Raw genomic sequence first — 19,162 nt, forward strand, 5'->3', positions numbered from 1 at the left:
GGCTCGGAAGAGTGGGGTAATTGGCCAAGTACAAATTGGGAGAAAAGGGGGGAAAATTCCACAAAAAAAAACACTTGAGTTTGGTATAATGTGGTGTGTGAATTGATCCCATAGTGTCTGATGGGCATCATATTTAACAGCACAGTATAATGACAAGGAAGCAAACTAGAGAAGAGTCTCTGTTTTACTTAAATATTACTCGGGAATTACCACTCATCACAGTTCAGTTGCAGCCATTTTACTTCTCTATTACTCAGTTATTGCTACTATACGAACGGCCTGTCATTTTAAAAGGTTCCCAGAATTCATCTGTTTTTTACTTTCCTGCAACCAACCGACGTCTCATCTGTCTCTTGGCTTTCAGAGCTGATCACGGATAACCAGATTGAGATCGGCCAGCTGAAAGCAGAGCATAAAGACAAGGTGATGTACACGCTGCTGCGGAAGCATCGCCACCAGACCAAGAAGTCCAACCTGCGCTCGCTGGCCGACATCGGCAAGACGGTCTCCAGTGCAAGTAGGCTGTTTTCCAACCAGGAGAACGGTAATACAGATGCCAGTTTGGTGCAGTCTTTTAAATACGTCTTAACTGACCAATTCCCAGATTTTTTTTTTATTTCCTACTTTTTCTTGAAATAGTTATCCAAGCCACGCCCCCCTCCCGTCAATCCGAGGAATAACCTCTTGCAGTACCGAGGTGTGAGAGTAGTGAATGAGGGCAGTGAATGAGGCTGGAGAAGCTGCAGAGTGTGATAAGGGTTGCACTGCTGCCCTCCTCTGCATGAACTCAACAGAGCAACACTTTTCAGAAAGCCTCCTGCAGGACCACCACTGGGTTTCTGCTAAAATAGACTTTGCTCAGAACTTTGCACATTATTTTATTGAGGACAGAGGTGATGGTCACCGTATCAGGTGCACTTTCTTATGAATGATATCGAGCCCTTTATTTGGTGACAGTTATTTAATATCTAAACAGGATAAAAGGCTAATAAAAGCATAACACCTTCGTACTAGTGCTTGGCTCACTAAATCTGTCATGTGAAGAGAGAAACTAACTTAGAGAGGCCATAAGTATTCAGCTAGTAACGTTAGGCTATCACCTCAACAACACACACTGTACTAACCATGTTGTAACAACACCAAACCACAACAACAAATGCCAGCTTTTAAAAGAGCAAAGGATGGGGATCGCTGATTCGACTCCCCGTGTTACCTCCGGCTTGGTCAGGCGTCCCTACAGACACAATTGGCCGTGTCTGAGGGTAGGAAGCTGGATGTGGGTGTGTGTCCTGCTCACTGCACTAGCGCCTCCTCTGGCCGGTCGGGGCGACTGTTCGGGGGGTAGGGGTAACTGGGCGGAATAGCGTGATCCTCCCACATGCTACGTCTCCCTGGTGAAACTCCTCAATGTCAGGTGAAAAGAAGCGGCTGGTGACTCCACATGTATGGGAGGAGGCATGTGGTAGTCTGCAGCCCTCCTCGGATCAGCAGAGGGGGTGGAGCAGCGACCGGGACGGCTCGGAAGAGTGGGGTAATTGGCCGGATACAATTTGGGCGAAAAAGGGGGAAAATCCACACACAAAAAAAAAAGATGAAGAGATAGCAAATATATTTTCACTATGAATCAAAGGATTTATTTATCATTATTATTATTATTATTATTTATTTAATTATTCATTTATTGTGAATCAAATGATTTTACATTGATTAAATGCGCATTTGCATTGATAATAGTCAGGTGCATCCAAACCTACTGAAATGATAAAACTGATTATATAATCGACAATTTTTTCAGTTGGCCATTTATGAAATTAAAATTCAAGAGGCTGACATGATTTAAAGTTCACAATAATGTATGATTCATCGGCTTATTTTCATGAATTTAAGTTTTTTGAAAATTCCTTTTTTATAAGCATTGCATTTCATTTCATCGTGCTGGACGGGGCTGTCACTTTTTGTTTTCCCCAAAATGGGTTTATACGAAATCAAAACCAGGAGAAGTTGAGCCAATTTGATGTAAAACCTTCCCAAATAAGAATTTAGTATATAGAAAAAGAAACTTTTCTTTCAATTGGCTTAATTCTCCGCAGGCCTAATCCAGTCTAATCCAGTTTAATCCAAGGTTGGACTTCTTTACATTTGGGTGATACACAGATCAGCCAAAACATTAAAACCACCTGCCTAATATCATGTAGGTCCCCTTCGTGTCGCCAGAACAGTTCTGACCCGTCGAGGCGTGGACTTCACAAGACCTCTGAAGGCGTCCTCTGGTATCTGGCACCAAGACGTTAGCAGCAGATCCTTTAAGTCCTGTAAATTGCGAGGTGGGGTCGCCATGGATCGGACTTGTTTGTCCAGCACATCCCAGAGATGCTCGATCGGATTGAGGAGGATTCCAAGAAAACACGTTGAACTCTTTGTCATGTTTCTCAACAACGTGTGCAGTGTGGCAGGGCACATTATCCTGGTGAAAGAGGCCACTGCCATCAGGGAATACCGTTGCCACGAAGAGGTGTACCTGGTCTGCAGTAATGTTTCGGTAGGTGGTGCATTTTTGGTGCTTTCGGTGGTGGACAGGGGTCATCATGGGTGCTCTGACCGGTCTGCAGCTACACAGCCCCATACACAGCAAGCTGCGATGCACTGTGTGTAGCTACCTTTAACTTTTTCAGCAATTTGAGCTACAGTAGCTCTTCTGTGGGATTGGACCAGATGGGCCAGCCTTCACTCCCCATGTGCATCAATGAGCCTTGGATGCCCATGACCCTGTTGCCGGTTAACCGGTTGTCCTTCCTTGGACCACTTTTGGTAGGTACTGACCACTGCATAGCAGGAACACCTCACAAGACCTGTCGTTTTGGAGATGCTCTGACCCAGTCGTCCAGCATCACAATTTGGCCCTTGTCAAAGTCGCTCAGATCCTTGCACTTTCCCGTTTTTCCTGCTTCCAACACATCAACTTCAAGAACTGACTGTTCACTTGCTGCCTAATATAGCCCACCCCTTGACAGGTGCCATTGTAATGAGATGATCAATGTTATTCACTGACCTGTCAGTGGTTTTAATGTTTTGGCTGATCGGTGTGTATAAAAAGTGAAAGCCCTGTCACACATTGATGCCTGTATGATTTTTTTTTCATGTTTTCTTTCAGCTGAACTAAATTGGTGAAGAGTCATTGCATAGTATTTACATTGCTATTAATCTGACACCAGCCACGGGTCTTTGGAAAGTAAAGGTTTTTTATTACCTGCTGTTTGAGAGAACTTACAGGTCACTGACACCAGAAGAGAACTTTCTCCTTTTGCAAGCCTTTGCTGCAGTGGTCAAAGGGAAATCTGACTCAGTGGAAAAAAACCCCCAGTCTCTTATCTAGAGTTTGATGTCCAGATAAAGAGGTTTACTGTTAGTAGTTCATTGATCAAAAGTTTTTGCTACTTGGAGAATGCTTTTAAAAGTAATCTCCAGCACAGCAGTGTTCTGACCAATGACCCGTGACTTCTGGTTGCTCATTTAATAATGCAAACTGTCTTTCTTCCATGTCACAACACGCAGCTTGTAAGAAATTACGAATCATTTCTTTTTACAGCATCTGTAACAGCCATTTGATTTTGTCTGCTTAACAACCGCCTGCTTTTGCTTAATGGGCTTGTCTTCCATCTTTCTCTCCATCCAATCTTTCCTCCCTTCCCTTCCATCCGTTCTCTCCTTTTTTCTTCTCATTTTCCTGGGTTTGGGTTTGCTGTGCTGCTACCGCTTCTTAAAGCCCGTAGTCCTCTTGAGAACTCAGTGACTTGCCTATCGGGTCGCATCTCTATGGAGGATTTGCAGGAGCAGAGGAGTTCCAGCATGGACTGGCTTAGTAAGTTCATCAAAATAAGACTTCAGCTGCCACCAGATCCCCTCTGACCCGTAGTGTTAGTTTGCCCACCTTGTCACTCAGGCTCAAGGCCTCATACATCCAGCGTTTCAGAAAAGGTATGGCTATAAATGTTTTCTTATCTGGAATATAGAATTTAAAGGGACATCATCACAGTTTTCAACATTATCTCTTTATGTGTCGTAGAGACAACACTCCGTTGGCAGCCATAATACTGAGCAGTTTTCTCTGTTTCTTAAACCTTGTGGAAATTGTGTCTGCCAGTCATGTCACTCCAGAACAGTCCACGAATCGCCATCTTTTTATGGCATTCGCTACAACGGCTGTATGTAGCATTGTTATTCTTTCTTAAGCGGCGTAGTCTGTTCTGATATAGCCCAATGAAGCTAGTGTCAAAACAAGAAGTACGAGTTGTACTTGTAGAAAGTTGAATCAGTTTATCTTGACACAATGTGTATTGAGAGAAACGTTTCAGCACTCATCCAAGTGACCTCTTCAGTCTAAACCAGGGGTGGGCAGTCTTATCCAGAAAGGACCGATGTGGTTGCAGGTTTTTATTCCAACCAAGCAGATACACACCTCATCCCACTAATCAACCAGTAGAGTCTTTGCTGAGGAACTCGATTAGGAGACACAGGTGTGTAACTGTGTGGTTGGAACAAAGACCTGCACCCACACCAGTCGTTTCTGGATAAGATTGCCCACCCCTGGTCTAAACTGACTGCAGGTATCCCCACCCTTATAAACAATAGAGTGACATAACGACCAAAACCAACGATTTGTTTCATATGCAAATTACCGTGACAATTAACTAGAGTTACAATGGCCATGTGTACTATTCACGGAGGATTGGGGAATCTTTGCAATCACAGCATTGTAAGATAGTGACAGATGTACTCTTAGCCCCCCCCCCCCCCCCCAGTTCAGGGATGGTCATTCCCTCCTCTTTTGACTCCCTGTTCAAACGAGGGTTCCTCCCTATCCTCATCCTTGAAAGAGTGGCCACTGGTCTGTAGATGGTGTAGACTGTGTAGATGGTGTAGACTGTGTAGATGGTGTAGACTGTGGAGTCCTGGCCTGACGTGTTAGCTCTCCTGTGTTGTGCCATCCTCTTGGCCAGCGCCTGTTTGGTTTCCCCAATGTACAAGTCATGGCAATCCTCCTGGCACTTAACAGCTACACTATATTTCTCTGTTTGTGCCGGGGGACCCGATCCTTGGGGTGGACTAATTTCTGGCTCAGTGTGTTTTGGGGTTTGAAAGCAACTGAGACGTGATGTTTGGAAAATACATGTCTCGACTGTTCCGACACTCCCACCACGTACGGATTCATTTAGACAGCTGTTGTCCTACGTCCTTTGATCAGCTGGTGCAGTGTTTGGGAGTCTTCCTGGCTTTGACAAACGCCCAGTTAGGATAACCACACTTAACCAGGGCCTGTTTAATGTGGGATTTCTCCCCTTCCCCGGCCGCTGTGTCGGTGGGGATGTTGTCAGCTCAGCGGTACAGAGTCACGATGATTCCTAGTTTGTGCTCCAGTGGATGATGAGAGTCAGACCTTAAGTGCTGATCAGTGTGTGTTGGTTTATGGTAAACACCAACAGTCAAATGTCCCCCATCACCAACTGCAATTTCACAGTATAAGAAGGCTGATCTGTCATGTTTCACATCCTCCCTGGTGAATTTGATGTGGTTGTCCACAGAGTTAATGTGGTCGGTGAAATGTGGTACATCCTGAGATTTAATTTTAACTCAGGTGTCGTCCACAAATTTGAACCAATGGCTAGGTGGTGTCCCTGGATAGGACATCAGAGCCTCTTTTCCACTTCCTCCATATACAAGTTGGCCACTATGTGAAGTACATGGACTGAAGACACAGCTTCTGCCTATAGTACTGCCCCTTGTATGTTCATGGCCATTGTAACTCTAGTTAATGGTCATGCCCGTATTTGCAAATGAAACTGATCGTTGTTTTTGGTCATTGTGCCACTGTATTGTTTATAAGGGTGGGGATACCTGCAATCAGTTGAGACTGAAGAGGTCAGTGACTGCGTTTACATGCAGTTAAGTGGAGCTATGGTTATAGCTCGATTGGGCCATGTAATTGGACTACTAGCTCAGTATACAAGAACCGGGGGAGAATCAATTTATTGACGGAAGTATGTCCTATCCCGGTACGGTAGGTGGCGATATGCTCCCTTTCAGCTGGTTGCTATTGGACTGCGGGAACTATGGGTCATGCGCAGAACGCCTAGGCCAGTTCGGGGCCGACTGAAGCGTATACATGCCAGAGTAAATCGATCCTCGACCGCGTCATCTAGGTGTGTTAGTCCCACTTCGAGAAATTCCATTTAGTACGATTTCAGTCGGGCTAACACGTTTACATGTATTTTAAAAGTCCAGTTTTAGTCGGACTAACACAATAAATCCACTTTTTCTAACATCATGTAAACGTACTGACTTAGATGAGTGATAAAATGTTTCTCCCAATAAACCTCGTGTCCAGATGAACTGATTCAACCTTCGGGGATTTCCTTACCTGGATTATTGAGCATGCATAAAGACATGAGGGTTGTACCGTTTTGGTGGGGTTTTTCATTTTCTTATACAATGCAGCTTATCGGCAAACCAGGAAGGTGGTTGCTGTTATTGTCAAAACTGCCATTGTGGTTTTCCAGTTGGCTGCACTGTATAAGAAAATGCAAATAATACTCCATTCCTTCTGCGATCAGGTTTCGAAATGCCGACAGTAGTCATGTTGAATGAATGCCACATTATCTTAAACTTGTGTGAATTATAATGGGTTTTTTTTTTAATCTTTGTTTGCTTTTTCACCTGGCTCCTCGTGTAAGCCTGCATTGATGGGGCGAGCTGCGGGTGTCGGAGTGCGTTGTTGCTCGTCTTCCCTGTTCTCATGTGCTGATCTGTCATTTCTGACATGCTGCTGCTCGCCTGCGAGGTTTTACTGTGTGTGTGTGTGTGTGTGAGAACTGGGTCGGCTGTAGAACTGAATTGGCCTTTTGGGATAAATAAAGTCCTCCCAGTCTGAGACTACAAAGAGCTGTAAAAGAAAATGTGAGTAATGCTATATACAGCTGTATAAGGATGTCTGTTATCCCCATTTTCTTATCCAGTGTGGCTTGTTGGTAAACCAGGAAGTAAGGCTTCACATTCACGGATGTCCGTCTCTGGCGCACTCTCTCGGTGACATTTTAGAGACATCCAGAAGACTGCTCAGTACTGTGGCCGCTAACGGAATGTTTATACATATATATACAGAGTTAATGTTGTAAATCGGGGTTGCTTCCCTTTAACACCATCGAGTTTAAAAGGGTTTTGTAGCTTGTCTCTTTTTAAGTAAACATCCCCCTATATTTTTGTGGAAGTACAGTAGTATCTTTTTATAGCGTGTCCACACATTGGATAGTTTTCATCCGAGTCAATACAATTATAATTTTCCCCCCTTTTGAATTTATAATGATCTCTTAAAATGATTTTAAAAAAAAATACACACTCTAAATTTAGCTTTTTAATTTTTTTGCCCCTTCATTTGGTTTCAAACCGAAGGATCCATTACCGGATCACTTTTATTGGCTGCATCATACTGACAACCATGTTATTACCCACAATGCTCTGGTTGATTATGGGGCAGAGGTAACAGACTGTAGGAAATTGTACAGTGGCATCAGAATTTACGCTCATCAGCTCTGCCTCATGCCGGGGCTAATCTCAGGAGCGAAGCGGGCGTTTCTTCCAGCCAAGAAACTCCGTCTGTCATATCTCTGCCAGTTACAATAGATTTTGAGCTGACGATGTGAAACACCAAGTCAGCCGTCTTTTAGTCGCAGTGTCTGGAGTCTGAGTTACTCTTATTGTGGGAGGGAGCTCATGAATGACATGCAGCACGTTGTCGAACCGTCCAACACACTTCCCTTACAGAGAAACAGACCTTCACACAGCCATTGCTAAATTCAGTAAATCATTCAGTTTAAACTTCCTTGTTATTGCTATACTATTTAGGGTAGATGTATATGATATATATGCAGTATTTTGAAAAAGAATGAGGGACATGGCGGCACGGTCGCGCAGTGGTTAGCGCGGTCGCCTCACAGCAAGAAGATTCTGGGTTCGAGCCTGGGATAGTCCAACCTCGGGGGTCGTCCCAGATCGTTCTCTGTGTGGAGTTTGCATGTTCTCCCCGTGTCTGCGTGAGTTTCCTCCAGGGGCTCCGGTTTCCTCCCACAGTCCAAAGACATGTAGGTCAGGTGAATGGGCCATACTAAATTGTCCCTAGGTGTGAATGTGTGTGTGTGTGTGTGGGCCCTGTGATGGCCAGGGTGTCTCCCCGCCCGGCGCCCAATGACTGCTGGGATAGGCTCCAGCATCCCCGCGACCCTGAGAGCAGGGTAAGCGGTTCGGATAGTGGAAGGAATTGGGGGCATCCGAGAAGATCAAAATGCACTGAGAGACATGTTTGGTTCGAGTAACTGTGGTACAAGATGTGTTCAGTTTTCTTTTGTAGGATGGATGGATGGATATGGCCTATATTTTTGTTGATTCAAGTTGTTGAACAGAATTTATGCAGCCCAAACTTAAGTACCATTCAGTTATTGGCTCACGAAATGAGTGAAAACAGTGCATTGTGCAAAATACATTTTTAGACTAGTTATGAGACTTGGAAGGTTTTTTTTTTTACTCTTCCATGTGCGCCACAGTTTGTGTACATATCAATTATTAGTAGTTCCAGTTAAAAAGCACAATTTATATTGCCTTTTTTTTAGCAAGTGATTCATAAAAAGATCACATCAACAACACAATGACATAAAACATCATAAAATAGCTAAAAGGAGGACTAAGAAAAAATACGAGATAAGACAGGGAAAATTAGATCATAAAAGACACACTTTGTATGAAGTTACTTTTTTAAAAAGTGACCTATCAGATGATGCTCGTGTTGCTAGCCTGAAATCCTCGGGTAGGGAATTTCACAGCATTCATCAGGGGAGCCCATCCCGATTAGTGTGTTTCTCTAGTTAGTGTCTGTCCCGCGGTTTGCATGATTTCCCCTCGTTTGTCGTTCTCGTGTCTTTATGGACTAGCCTAGTCTGACGTCATTTTGTAGTTACATACGGCAGCTGCAGGGTGGCGGTTCACTGAGCTAAACACCATTCAATTTTGCCATCTGAAAAAACAAAGTCACCTTAAATAATATCTTTCACTGACACGAGGAAGACACCTTTGTCCTGAGTTAAATGCTGTCTTTTGATAGCACTCGTGAATTTTGAAGCAGCAATTTTCTCATAAAGAAGCTGTGGCTAGCGTCCGGGTAGTGTAGCGGCCTCTTCCGTTGCCTACCAACACAGGGATTGGCGATTCAAATCCCCGTGTTACCTCCGGCTTGGTCGGGCGTCCCTACAGACACAATTGGCCGTGTCTGTGGGTGGGAAGCCGGATGTGGGTATGTGTCCTGGTCGCTGCACTAGCGCCTCCTCTGGTCGGACGGGGGCGCCTGTTCAGGGGGTAGGGGTAATTGGGGGGAATAGCATGATCCTCCCACATGCTACGTCCCCCTGGTGAAACTCCTCACTGTCAGGTGAAAAGAAGCGGCTGGCGACTCCACATGTATGGGAGGAGGCATGTGGTAGTCTGTAGCCCTCCCTGGATCGGCAGAGGGGGTGGAGCAGAGACTGGGATGGCTCAGAAGAGTGGGGTAATTGGCCAGATACAATTGGGGAGAAAAGGGGGGGAATTAAATTTTTAAAAAAGCCATTGCTAACAAGATGCTAACTGTCGAAGCCATTTTATTAGCAACATTGTTCTTGTGTGTAAATTACTGCTAAAAAATTCACGAGAGTGCTGCCACAAGACAGCGTTGTAGTAGTTGGGTAGATTTCGATTTTTCAAATGGGAAAATATAATGGAAATTTTGGCCTGTGAACCATCCGTTGTCTTGCGGCTTATTTTGTCCTTCAAAGTGACGACATGGCTGGGCCCCTGGATTTGGTGATGCCTGAAGAGCAAACTGGGCCACTGTCTTTTCTCTGGGTTTCTGTCTGCCTCATTTCCTTTCACTCCTGGTGCCAAGGCAGATGATGAGGGCAGCATAACCATGTGAGGGTTGTTTTATTTCAACAGGTAGTCCCACCACGACCCACCGAAACGTGACCTCTGGGAGTTTGAACGACGTCTCGGACAAACCAGAAAAAGATCAGGTGAGTCACACCAAAGCCACTTACAAAGAGAAGCAAGACTCTATGGGGAGCAACCCCTAAAACAGCCATTTACACTGGCAAATATCTTTTTTATTATTATCCACATAGTGACATTATACATTCTTGTTTGAGGGCATCGTCATGTAGTGTCATATAGCGTATTGCCAGACTGCCTCAAAAATGCTTTATAGTAGGAGTCTTTGCTAAGTCATTTTATTAATTACGTATTAAAACATTGGTTAAATGTCTTAAAGAAGTCTAAATGGTACTGCCTAAGCTAAAACTGGACTACGTTTGGAAAAAAAGTGAAAATCTAGCAGATGTCCAAATCTCTTACTGAGAGAGCTAAAAGCCACTACTAAAACAAAAGAACTTATAAGTATTCTAGCACAATATACATATAGACTTGTGTTGTGTATCTTCGACAGTTGTTTGGACGATACATAATTATGTGATTAACCAATTGGTCTACAAGTGGGCTGTATTTGGCCAGACATGGGTTATTTAGAGCCAGATAAAAGTTAACATGTACTCACCGCGTTTGATTCAGGTTTAGTGGTCAGTGAAAATTTAATCGGACAATAAAACAGTTGTAACTATTAAAGCTATTGCGTACATTACTGTAAAAGTTAATTGCCTCGGATCTGTCGTAATGCATCACTGTGCTGAGACTGCTGTTTAATTTAATTTTCATAAGCATCGCACCCAGTCAGCGTTAGTTAGTGTTAACTATGAAGCTATTACTGCCGCAGTTGAAATCGCGTTCAAATGATCCAGCTGTTGGTCAGACTGACAAAAACTAGTTTTGGATATGTCTGTTAATGTTCTCATTCATCCAGGTCATGGTTATACCAAGTCCAGTTGCACTTGATTCAACTCCTTTGGATAGTTTTGGATACTTGCTAATAAGAGTTAATGATTTATAAACTGAAATTTATGTGGGGGTATTCTAGTTCTTTGTATTAACAATTTTAACACAATAGAATCCTGGTCATTCTGAGTGAATTTGAGCTCCCCAACTCACTAATGCCTCATGCAAAGTCTAAATTGCAGGTTCTGTGTAACTCTGGGAAATAACCGGTTAGCTTCCAGAGACACTGTGATGACACAGATTGTTTGCATGAAAACAGAGTGAGACTTTCAACTTTAGCTGTAAAAGCCCCTTCCCGTCATGAACCAGCCAAAGTCTGATGTGGCTTGATCTGATATCAAGCAGGTAAAATCACCCAGAGTAAAACCCTGCCAGCTGGTTGGAGAGGAGATAAACCTTGTCTAAAGTACAATGCTATGTACCAAATCTTACTGTCCACATCCAGTTGAAGCTTACTTCAATAGCATTAATAGCATTAATGTCAAGTTAAGTCAATTTTATTTGTAGAGCCCAATATCACAAATTACAAATTTGCCTCAGTGGGCTTTACAGCAGCACAACATCCTATCCTTAGACCCTCACATCGGATAAGGAACAACTCCCTAAAAAACCCTTTAACAGGGAGAAAAAAATATGAAGAAACTTAGTCAAAGCTTGATTATTAACACACACACACACACGCTTGCACACACGCACACGCACACACACACCATCATCATCACTGGGGTCGAGTATGACTGTTCTCCTTCTAAGTCCTTGTGGATCTTCAGGTGGGTGTGGAGGCTGATCCTGGAGCCGCATATTTTGGGGCAATGTGGGCAAGGGTGTGAAGAAGTGGTTGAGGATGTGGTTTGGGCCTTTCTGGTAACTCGCTCCTTTGTGCTTGTTATATGCAGCACGGTGGAGGTCATGATTGTAGCGTGCAGCACCCTCACGGACAGCCAGTCTCCACGCCACTTTTTTTTTTGCTGCTTGTTACCAGGTGTTAAGGTTGATGCCAAACCTTTTGATGTTGGCCTTGAGGTTATCTTTATATCACTTCTTTTGTCCTCCTGGGGCACGGCGTCCTGTCACGAGCTGAGAGTAAAGGACTTGTTTCGGGAGGCGAGGGTCAGACATGCAGAGGACATGGCCAGTCCATCTCATCTGATGTTGTGCAATGGTGACAGTTACAGTGAGCATGTTGGCCTCCTCGAGGACACTGAAGTTGGTGCGCTTATCCTCCCAGCTGATCTTAAGGGTCTTCCTTAGTCATCGCTGTTGGTGTGCCTCAAGTGCCTTCAAGTGCCTGCTGTGTAAGGTCCTGGTTTCTGACCCATACAGTAGGGTGGGCAGCACTACCACTTAGTACACCAGAATTTTTGTTCTGGCCTGAAGGTTGCAATTTTCAAAAACCTTTTTACTCAGAAGTTCCTCTGATATTCGGGGGAGTCTGTTGGCCAAGACCTTAGCCAGGGCTTTCCCTCTGGTGGAAAGCAAGGAAATGCCATGGTAGGTTCCACACTCAGCTTTGTCCCCTTTCTTAAAGATAGAGACAATGAGTGTGTCCCTAAGTTGCACAGGGATTTCCTCTTTTTCCCATATTTTAAGTAACAGGGCATGGATGTGTCTGAGAAGTGTACATCCACCTGCTCTCAGTACGTCTGGCGGTATTCCATCAGGACCAGCAGCCTTATTAATTTTCAGCTTCCTGATGGCATCCTGGACTTCTCTTAGACTAGGTAGTGCTGCCATGTCCTCCTCTTTGGGTTGTTGAGGGAGTTCTTGGAGGGCATCCATCTCAGGGCTCGAGTCCCGGTTTAAAAGATCCTGGTAGTGCTCTTTCCACCTTTCTTTGATTTAATGGTTGTCTGTTACCATTGTGTGCTCATCTTTGGAGCGAAGAGGGGTTAGATGGTAGTGGCTGGGACCGTATATTGCGTTAGTAGCATTGAAGAAGCCTCTAGTAGCCCCAGCATCTGCAAGGTGCTCGATCTCAAGGGCCTTCTTCATCCATCACTGGTTCTTCAATTCCCTGACCCGGCTTTGGACGGCTGACTTTGCTCTTGCATGGACAGCTCGTTTATTTTGGCAGTTGATGTCATTCTGCCAGATGGTAAAGGCTTGCCTCTTGATGTTGATTAACCGTTGGATTTCCAAGTCATTCTCATCAAACCAGTCTTGGTGGTTCTTAGTCTTATGTCCAAGAGTGATGTTACAGGTGCCAGTGATTGCAGTCCTGAGCATATCCCAGTGGCTTTCAATATCATCTGGATACTGCTTGGACATTGATGTACTGAGCATGGCCTGGAACTGTTGATGAGAGGAGGTATCAGTAAGTCTTTCGAGGTTGAGCTTTGGGCGGCTCTGCTTTTTCTACACCTTTCTTTTCTGATGAAGTTGGACGGACAGGGTGGAGTGGATAAGGTGGTGGTCAGTCCAGCAGTCATCTGCACTGATCATCACTCTGGTGTTTAGTACCTCGCGTCGGTCTCTTTGACAGACAATAATGTTGTCAATGAGGAGCCAAATGTTAGAATGAGTGTGCCTCCAGGTTGTTTTAACTTTGTTCTTTTGGCAAAAGTGTGTTGGTGATGATTATGCTGTGTTCTGAGCATGTTGTTAACAGCAGTATGCCATTGGAGTTTGTGTTTCCAACTCCTTCCTTGCCAGTTATGCCTCTCCACAAGTTGTAATTTCGTCCTACTCTGGCAGTGAAATCTCCAAGCAGGATAAGCTTATCCTCCTTGGGGACTTTGGTGAGACACTGTCCAGGTCGGCATAAAAGGTCTCCTTTACTTCATCTTGTGAGTCAAGTGTTGGTGCGTATGCACTGATGACAGTGATGCTTTGGTTATTTACAAGCGCCAGTCGTGTTGTCATCAAGCATTCACTGATGTCCAGAAGAAGCTCAGCAAGGTAGCAAATGAGGATGTTTTGATGGCAAAGCCCACACCAAGGATCCTCGGCTCATCAGCTGCTTTTCCTTTCCAGTAAAAAGTGTAACCACCCTTCTCCTCTTTCAGCTGCCCTTGGGCGATGATGGCAGTACACCATTTAGGTCGATTGCTGGACTGATTGTCCATGTATGTTCCAGCCTCCAAAATTTATGAGTTTCTGTTTCTGACCACATGGTGGTGATCCCTCTGGATGAGCTGGTCCAGATAGGAGGTATGAGGCAGACTAATGTCTAGGGCACTTTTTCTAGCCCCCTCCCCAACTGGGGTGAGCAGAGCAGATCCTAAATAGGGCTGCTCAGTCATGTGTGCAGCAGCCGAGAAGCCCCTCTGCCTCAGTCCCAGGCCTTACCGACTGATTATAGACCCACCTCCTGTGTGGCAGGTTGTGGCTAGGGGCTGCCAGACTTCACTCTCCTGCCCCCGTCACCTCTTCCTGATCACCACAGGGTACTGACCGTGGATGTTTATGGGTTGATCCTTGCGGGAGGACACCTGCACGTGACAGCTTTTTACATGGAGAGGCTGATGCGCCTGCAACCACCACACGATCCTTGGCAGGGCGTGGCCAAAGTTCAATGGCATGGAGAACCAAGAGGATTGGGGACCATCCTCTGTTGCAGCCTTCATCCGCCTTCACTGGCATGTGACCTGAAGACATCTTCCTCCAGTTCCACCGTTGAGGTCTTTGTTGGATCGCGCTTTGTCTGGAACCTCCCGCTTGACCTATACGCCTTGGGTGCCCCTATCAGGAGCCAAGCTCCAGACGGCATAACTCTTGGGATCTTTAGTATATGCAAGCTTCTCCACCTTGGAAAGGTGGCGATCCAGAAGACACACACACACACACACACACACACACACACACACACACACACACACACACACACACACACACACACACACACACACCTCTGTATCTAATTTTGCATGGAGGCATCCAATATTTTAAACTCCAGAATCCTAAACCAAGACCTCAAGTACTATGTCTGGCTGAACTAGGCTCCATAAGTATTTGAGTAGTAACACTCCTCTCATCCCTTTAAGCATTTGAGGTGTGATTGTACTTCCTGATATATCGAAGGCAGTTTGTTTGGCTTGGGCCTCGAGCGTCAGATTTCCTCACTGTGAGCACAGGTTCACCATGAAGGAATAGTAAATGTAATGTAAATACATGGAGCCGGTAAGAAAAGTTCGAGTCATGTGTCCATTATTGATACAGTTGTGAGTGTTTCTGTATGTCTGTTGTAATGCCACTAGGAGGCGTCATGCAGTCTGCTGGAACAGCGATGCGTGACGTCACATGTACTCAATGCTGAGAAACTCCACCGGTGTCATTCTTCAATACAGAAGAGACAAAACACGTAAAGCTCAAACCAAGTTCCACAGACCAGATGGTGGAAAGTGACTGGGAAGGTAGCCAGTATGAATCAGACCAGCAGTGTCCTTTAAAAACACCCGATGTAATGAGCTGCCATCCAATTGCTCCCAGTCTTACTGGTAGCGGGGCGACCCTTTGGTTTACATTAGAATTAAGGATTGTACTTTCAAACACCCACAGTCAATGCGTTTACATGCACAGTTAAGTGGAGCTACGGTTATAGCTCAATTAGGCCATGTAATTGGACTACTGCCACTGTCCCAGTATACAAGAACCGGGGGAGAATCCATTTATTGACGGAAGTATGTCCGACGCTGGTACGGTAGGTGGCGATATGCCCCCTTTCAGCTGGTTGCTATTGGATGAAAGACCGCCACGGAAACTATGGATCATGCGCCGAACGCCTAGGCCAGTTTTGGGCCGATTGAAGCGTATACATGCCAGAGTAAATCCATCCCCAACCGCGTTATCTAAGTGTGTTAGTCCCACTTCCAGAAATTCGATTTAGTACAATTTCAGTCGGACTAACACATTTACATGTATTTTAAAAGTCCAGTTTTAGTTGGACTAACACAATAAATCCACTTTTTTAGCATCATGTAAATGTAGCCACTGCCGCAGGTGACTTGGCATTGTTCTGTGTCCAGTCGCAAGCTCCAAAAATTCTGATAGCAGAATATTTACGGTACCACATTTGAGACATGTGATCAGTAGGTCTTATCATCTGTTCATGGCCATGCCTGTGGGACATGGATTTGGGTCAGGGTGAGCCAGTGAGTCGTATTGTTGGACAGATTGGATTGGGGGGGAGAGGGACCGGAGAGAGCTGGATGAAAGAGGACTCTCCCAGATTGAAGCTTTCCTAACCCCCTGTTTTATAGGAGCGGGTGCCAAGGTTCAGAGGTTTTCCAATGCGGGTTGACTCGCCAGCCTGTTTCACATAATGATGGCGTGTCTAAAAAGCTCGGCGTTTGGATGTCCTAAGAGAATTTACCATCTGGATGTGTCCAGTAGACGTGAGGATCTGACATGGCATGCCAACATCAGTATCAAATATACATTACATAATCCAAGGTGTTTTAGAATACATTTCACCACAGTCTGTATAAACCAGACATCGGCGAAATGTTGGCCGTATACATGTGCAAGATGGAAAAAGAGAGGATTAACTGATGATTAACTGGTGTCTTTATATGATGCTGGAAAAGAATTCAGTCAGGAGATCGTTACCATTCGGTCAAGTCAGAGAGTTGAAATGGAGCCGCAATTCAAACAACATAAATAAGAACATGTACTTTATCCCACCAAACATGGCTAGTAATATTAAAAACAATATTTGACACACAAAAAAAAAAATTCTGCAGAAATTGAAAGTGACGGAAACCCTGTTTACCCTTTTCTTTATTGGTGTGATTGTTCGAGTCACACGAGTGCCAGAACCCCGGACCTGGAATCTGTTGCTCTTTCCAAAGGCTGTCCTTGTGCGTTCCTTGGGAAATGTTTTCCAACCAGCCTCTTGGTGCCATGAAGTTAATATATAATACAGTGTTTTCACCCGATAGTCTTATCCTATGTTTATGATACTGGTGAACTTTGGTTTCGTTTATTAATGAACTAAATTTGTGTGCAAGTATGTTGCATGTGGTATCACAGAGAACATCCACCAAAGGCGATAACAGATGAAAGTGTAACTTTATTGATATCTGAGTTGAAAAGGCCATCAGAATTGGATGCTGTTGACCTGTAGAGGTTTGAGCCCCATAATGGGTACTTTGATTTGATATGAGGAGCTGATGTGGTGAGGGTTTGACGTTCAAATCAAGTTATTTATTGCCAAGCATCTATAAATAACCCCTGTGTTACAGATCTGTACTATAAGGTGTTGCTTTTTTAAATACTTAACCATTCAGCCACTGTTGATTCATGCTTGTTGCATGCAGAGCAGGAAAGTAGTGGTAAAACAAAAGCAAAATCGCTCCGTTTAAATAAAAGTTTCAAATGATACGTAGCTTTTGAAACGATTTGTATTGTCCTAAACTGCAGCCATTTTTGATGATTGCTGTCTGTGATGACACAGCTTTACTTTTTTTCTTTCTATCGTCCATGACATATTCTCTCCTTTCCTCCGTCCAGTCCTGAATGTGAAAGAGTCATATGTTTTCAGTTTTTGGCAATTTTATATCATTTCCTGCCATCTATTAAGCATGGTGACGGCATCAAATTTTGATATTTTCACATCTCTGAGACTGCTATCATGCCAACTGCGCTACTGTGCTAACTGCTACTGTGCCAAAATCCGTTTCTTATCAAACCCAAAGTGTGTTGTCAGCATCACTGAGAGGGCCTCTGTGGACGTTAAGGACGTCCAAACCACTGTAGTGGACTTTCTGTATCTGACCAGTAAAGATAAAGAGAGAGATAATAGGCCGTTCACTCGCAATCACACATCACATGTGCTTCCTCAAAGACCCACAACCTTAAGCACCTAACATGGAGGGATGTCATCATATATCTCCCCATGTTCATTAAACCCCTGAATACAGACCGGTTTCATTGCCAATCATTTACCTTCCTTTTCCCAGGAACCCCGGTGTTTGTTATTTGGGTTGAATGGGATGGTTTCAGATCAAAAAGGTTGACCTGTCCCGTTTGATATACAGTAGGCTGTTTAACGGAGAGGGAAAAGGTTAGCTTGCTGGTGTGAACATGGCCTTTCATGACCACCCCCTCCCTTCTGTTCTTCTCTTTCGTACCTCCAGCTGAGGAATAAGTTCATGAAGAAGTTGCCCAGAGATGCCGAGGCTTCCAACGTGTTGGTGGGGGAGGTGGATTTCCTGGATGCGCCGTTTGTGGCATTTGTTCGTCTCCAACAAGCTGTGATGCTGGGGGCCCTGACCGAGGTTCCCGTCCCCACCAGGTTAGCTGAAATTCACCCAAATTCCCCAGAAGTTATTGATTAAGGATTCAGGTTTAAATTAACTTCAGTATGGACTCAGCATGGAAACGGGGTTTTAGTCGCGAACTACGGCGGAATGAATGTATGTGCCGAAAACCCATGTGCCCCGTGTCCCACTCACAGTGACTCCATGAAAGTAAGCCGTTGTCATTAGCAACATCATCATCCAATACATCATCCAACGCGTCAATGTGAAATGGTGCTTACATAAGTTGACATATTTCCAGGTAAAACAGAATGTTAGGGCAAGACAAACCATAGGGATGCATGTGATTTGATTGGAGGGTGCAAAACATTTTATGATGTTATTGGTTGGAATGTGGCGGCATGGGGGCACAGTGGTTAGCACAGTCGCCTCACAGCAAGAAGGTCCTGTTTCCTCTCACAGTCCAAAGACATGTAGGTCAGGTGAATCAGCATTACTAAATTGTCCCTAGGTGTGAATGTGTCAGCCCTGTGATGGCCTGGCGGCCTGTCCAGGGTGTCTCCCCGCCTGCCGTCCAGTGACTGTTGGGATAGGCTCCAGCATCCCCACAACCCTGACAGCAGGATAAGCGGTTTGGATAATGGATGGATGGTTGGAATGTTGCTCCTCTAAAACGTTGCTGTTTCAGAGGAAGCTAAAGTGATTAGATTTTGATGTAGGATAATTAAAAAGGCAATTCTTGAGATTTTTTTTGCAGTGTAAGTCGTTGAATAGATGCAGAATATGACAGGGGAAATGAGTTTACAAGGTAAAAAAAAAAGTCCATTTTCATTTCACATTATCTTTGAATATATCCCCCAACTATACTAGCAGCTCACAAGGAAGACGGAGTCATTTTTTGTTGGCTGCAATGCATATTCTTCTTGTTATCAGAAGGCTTGCAAAAAATGTCTCGATTCTACTGGGGGTTTTTTTGTATGTATGTTTGCAAATTTTCAGAGAAC

At 44.5% G+C, this 19,162-nt stretch overlaps 1 protein-coding gene across 1 annotated transcript in view; it reads left to right on the forward strand.

The window, feature by feature from the left end:
* Positions 1–19,162, forward strand: part of slc4a4a (solute carrier family 4 member 4a) — a 134,677-nt gene that overhangs the window by 62,250 nt on the left and 53,265 nt on the right. Inside the window, exons 5-7 of the mRNA XM_056275646.1 lie at positions 365–544; positions 10,012–10,088; positions 18,036–18,193. Coding sequence (XP_056131621.1) covers positions 365–544; positions 10,012–10,088; positions 18,036–18,193 — 415 coding nt within the window. The remainder of the gene's footprint in view (positions 1–364; positions 545–10,011; positions 10,089–18,035; positions 18,194–19,162) is intronic.

Source organism: Lampris incognitus, chromosome 1, assembly GCF_029633865.1.
Source record: "Lampris incognitus isolate fLamInc1 chromosome 1, fLamInc1.hap2, whole genome shotgun sequence".
Taxonomy (NCBI): domain Eukaryota; kingdom Metazoa; phylum Chordata; class Actinopteri; order Lampriformes; family Lampridae; genus Lampris; species Lampris incognitus.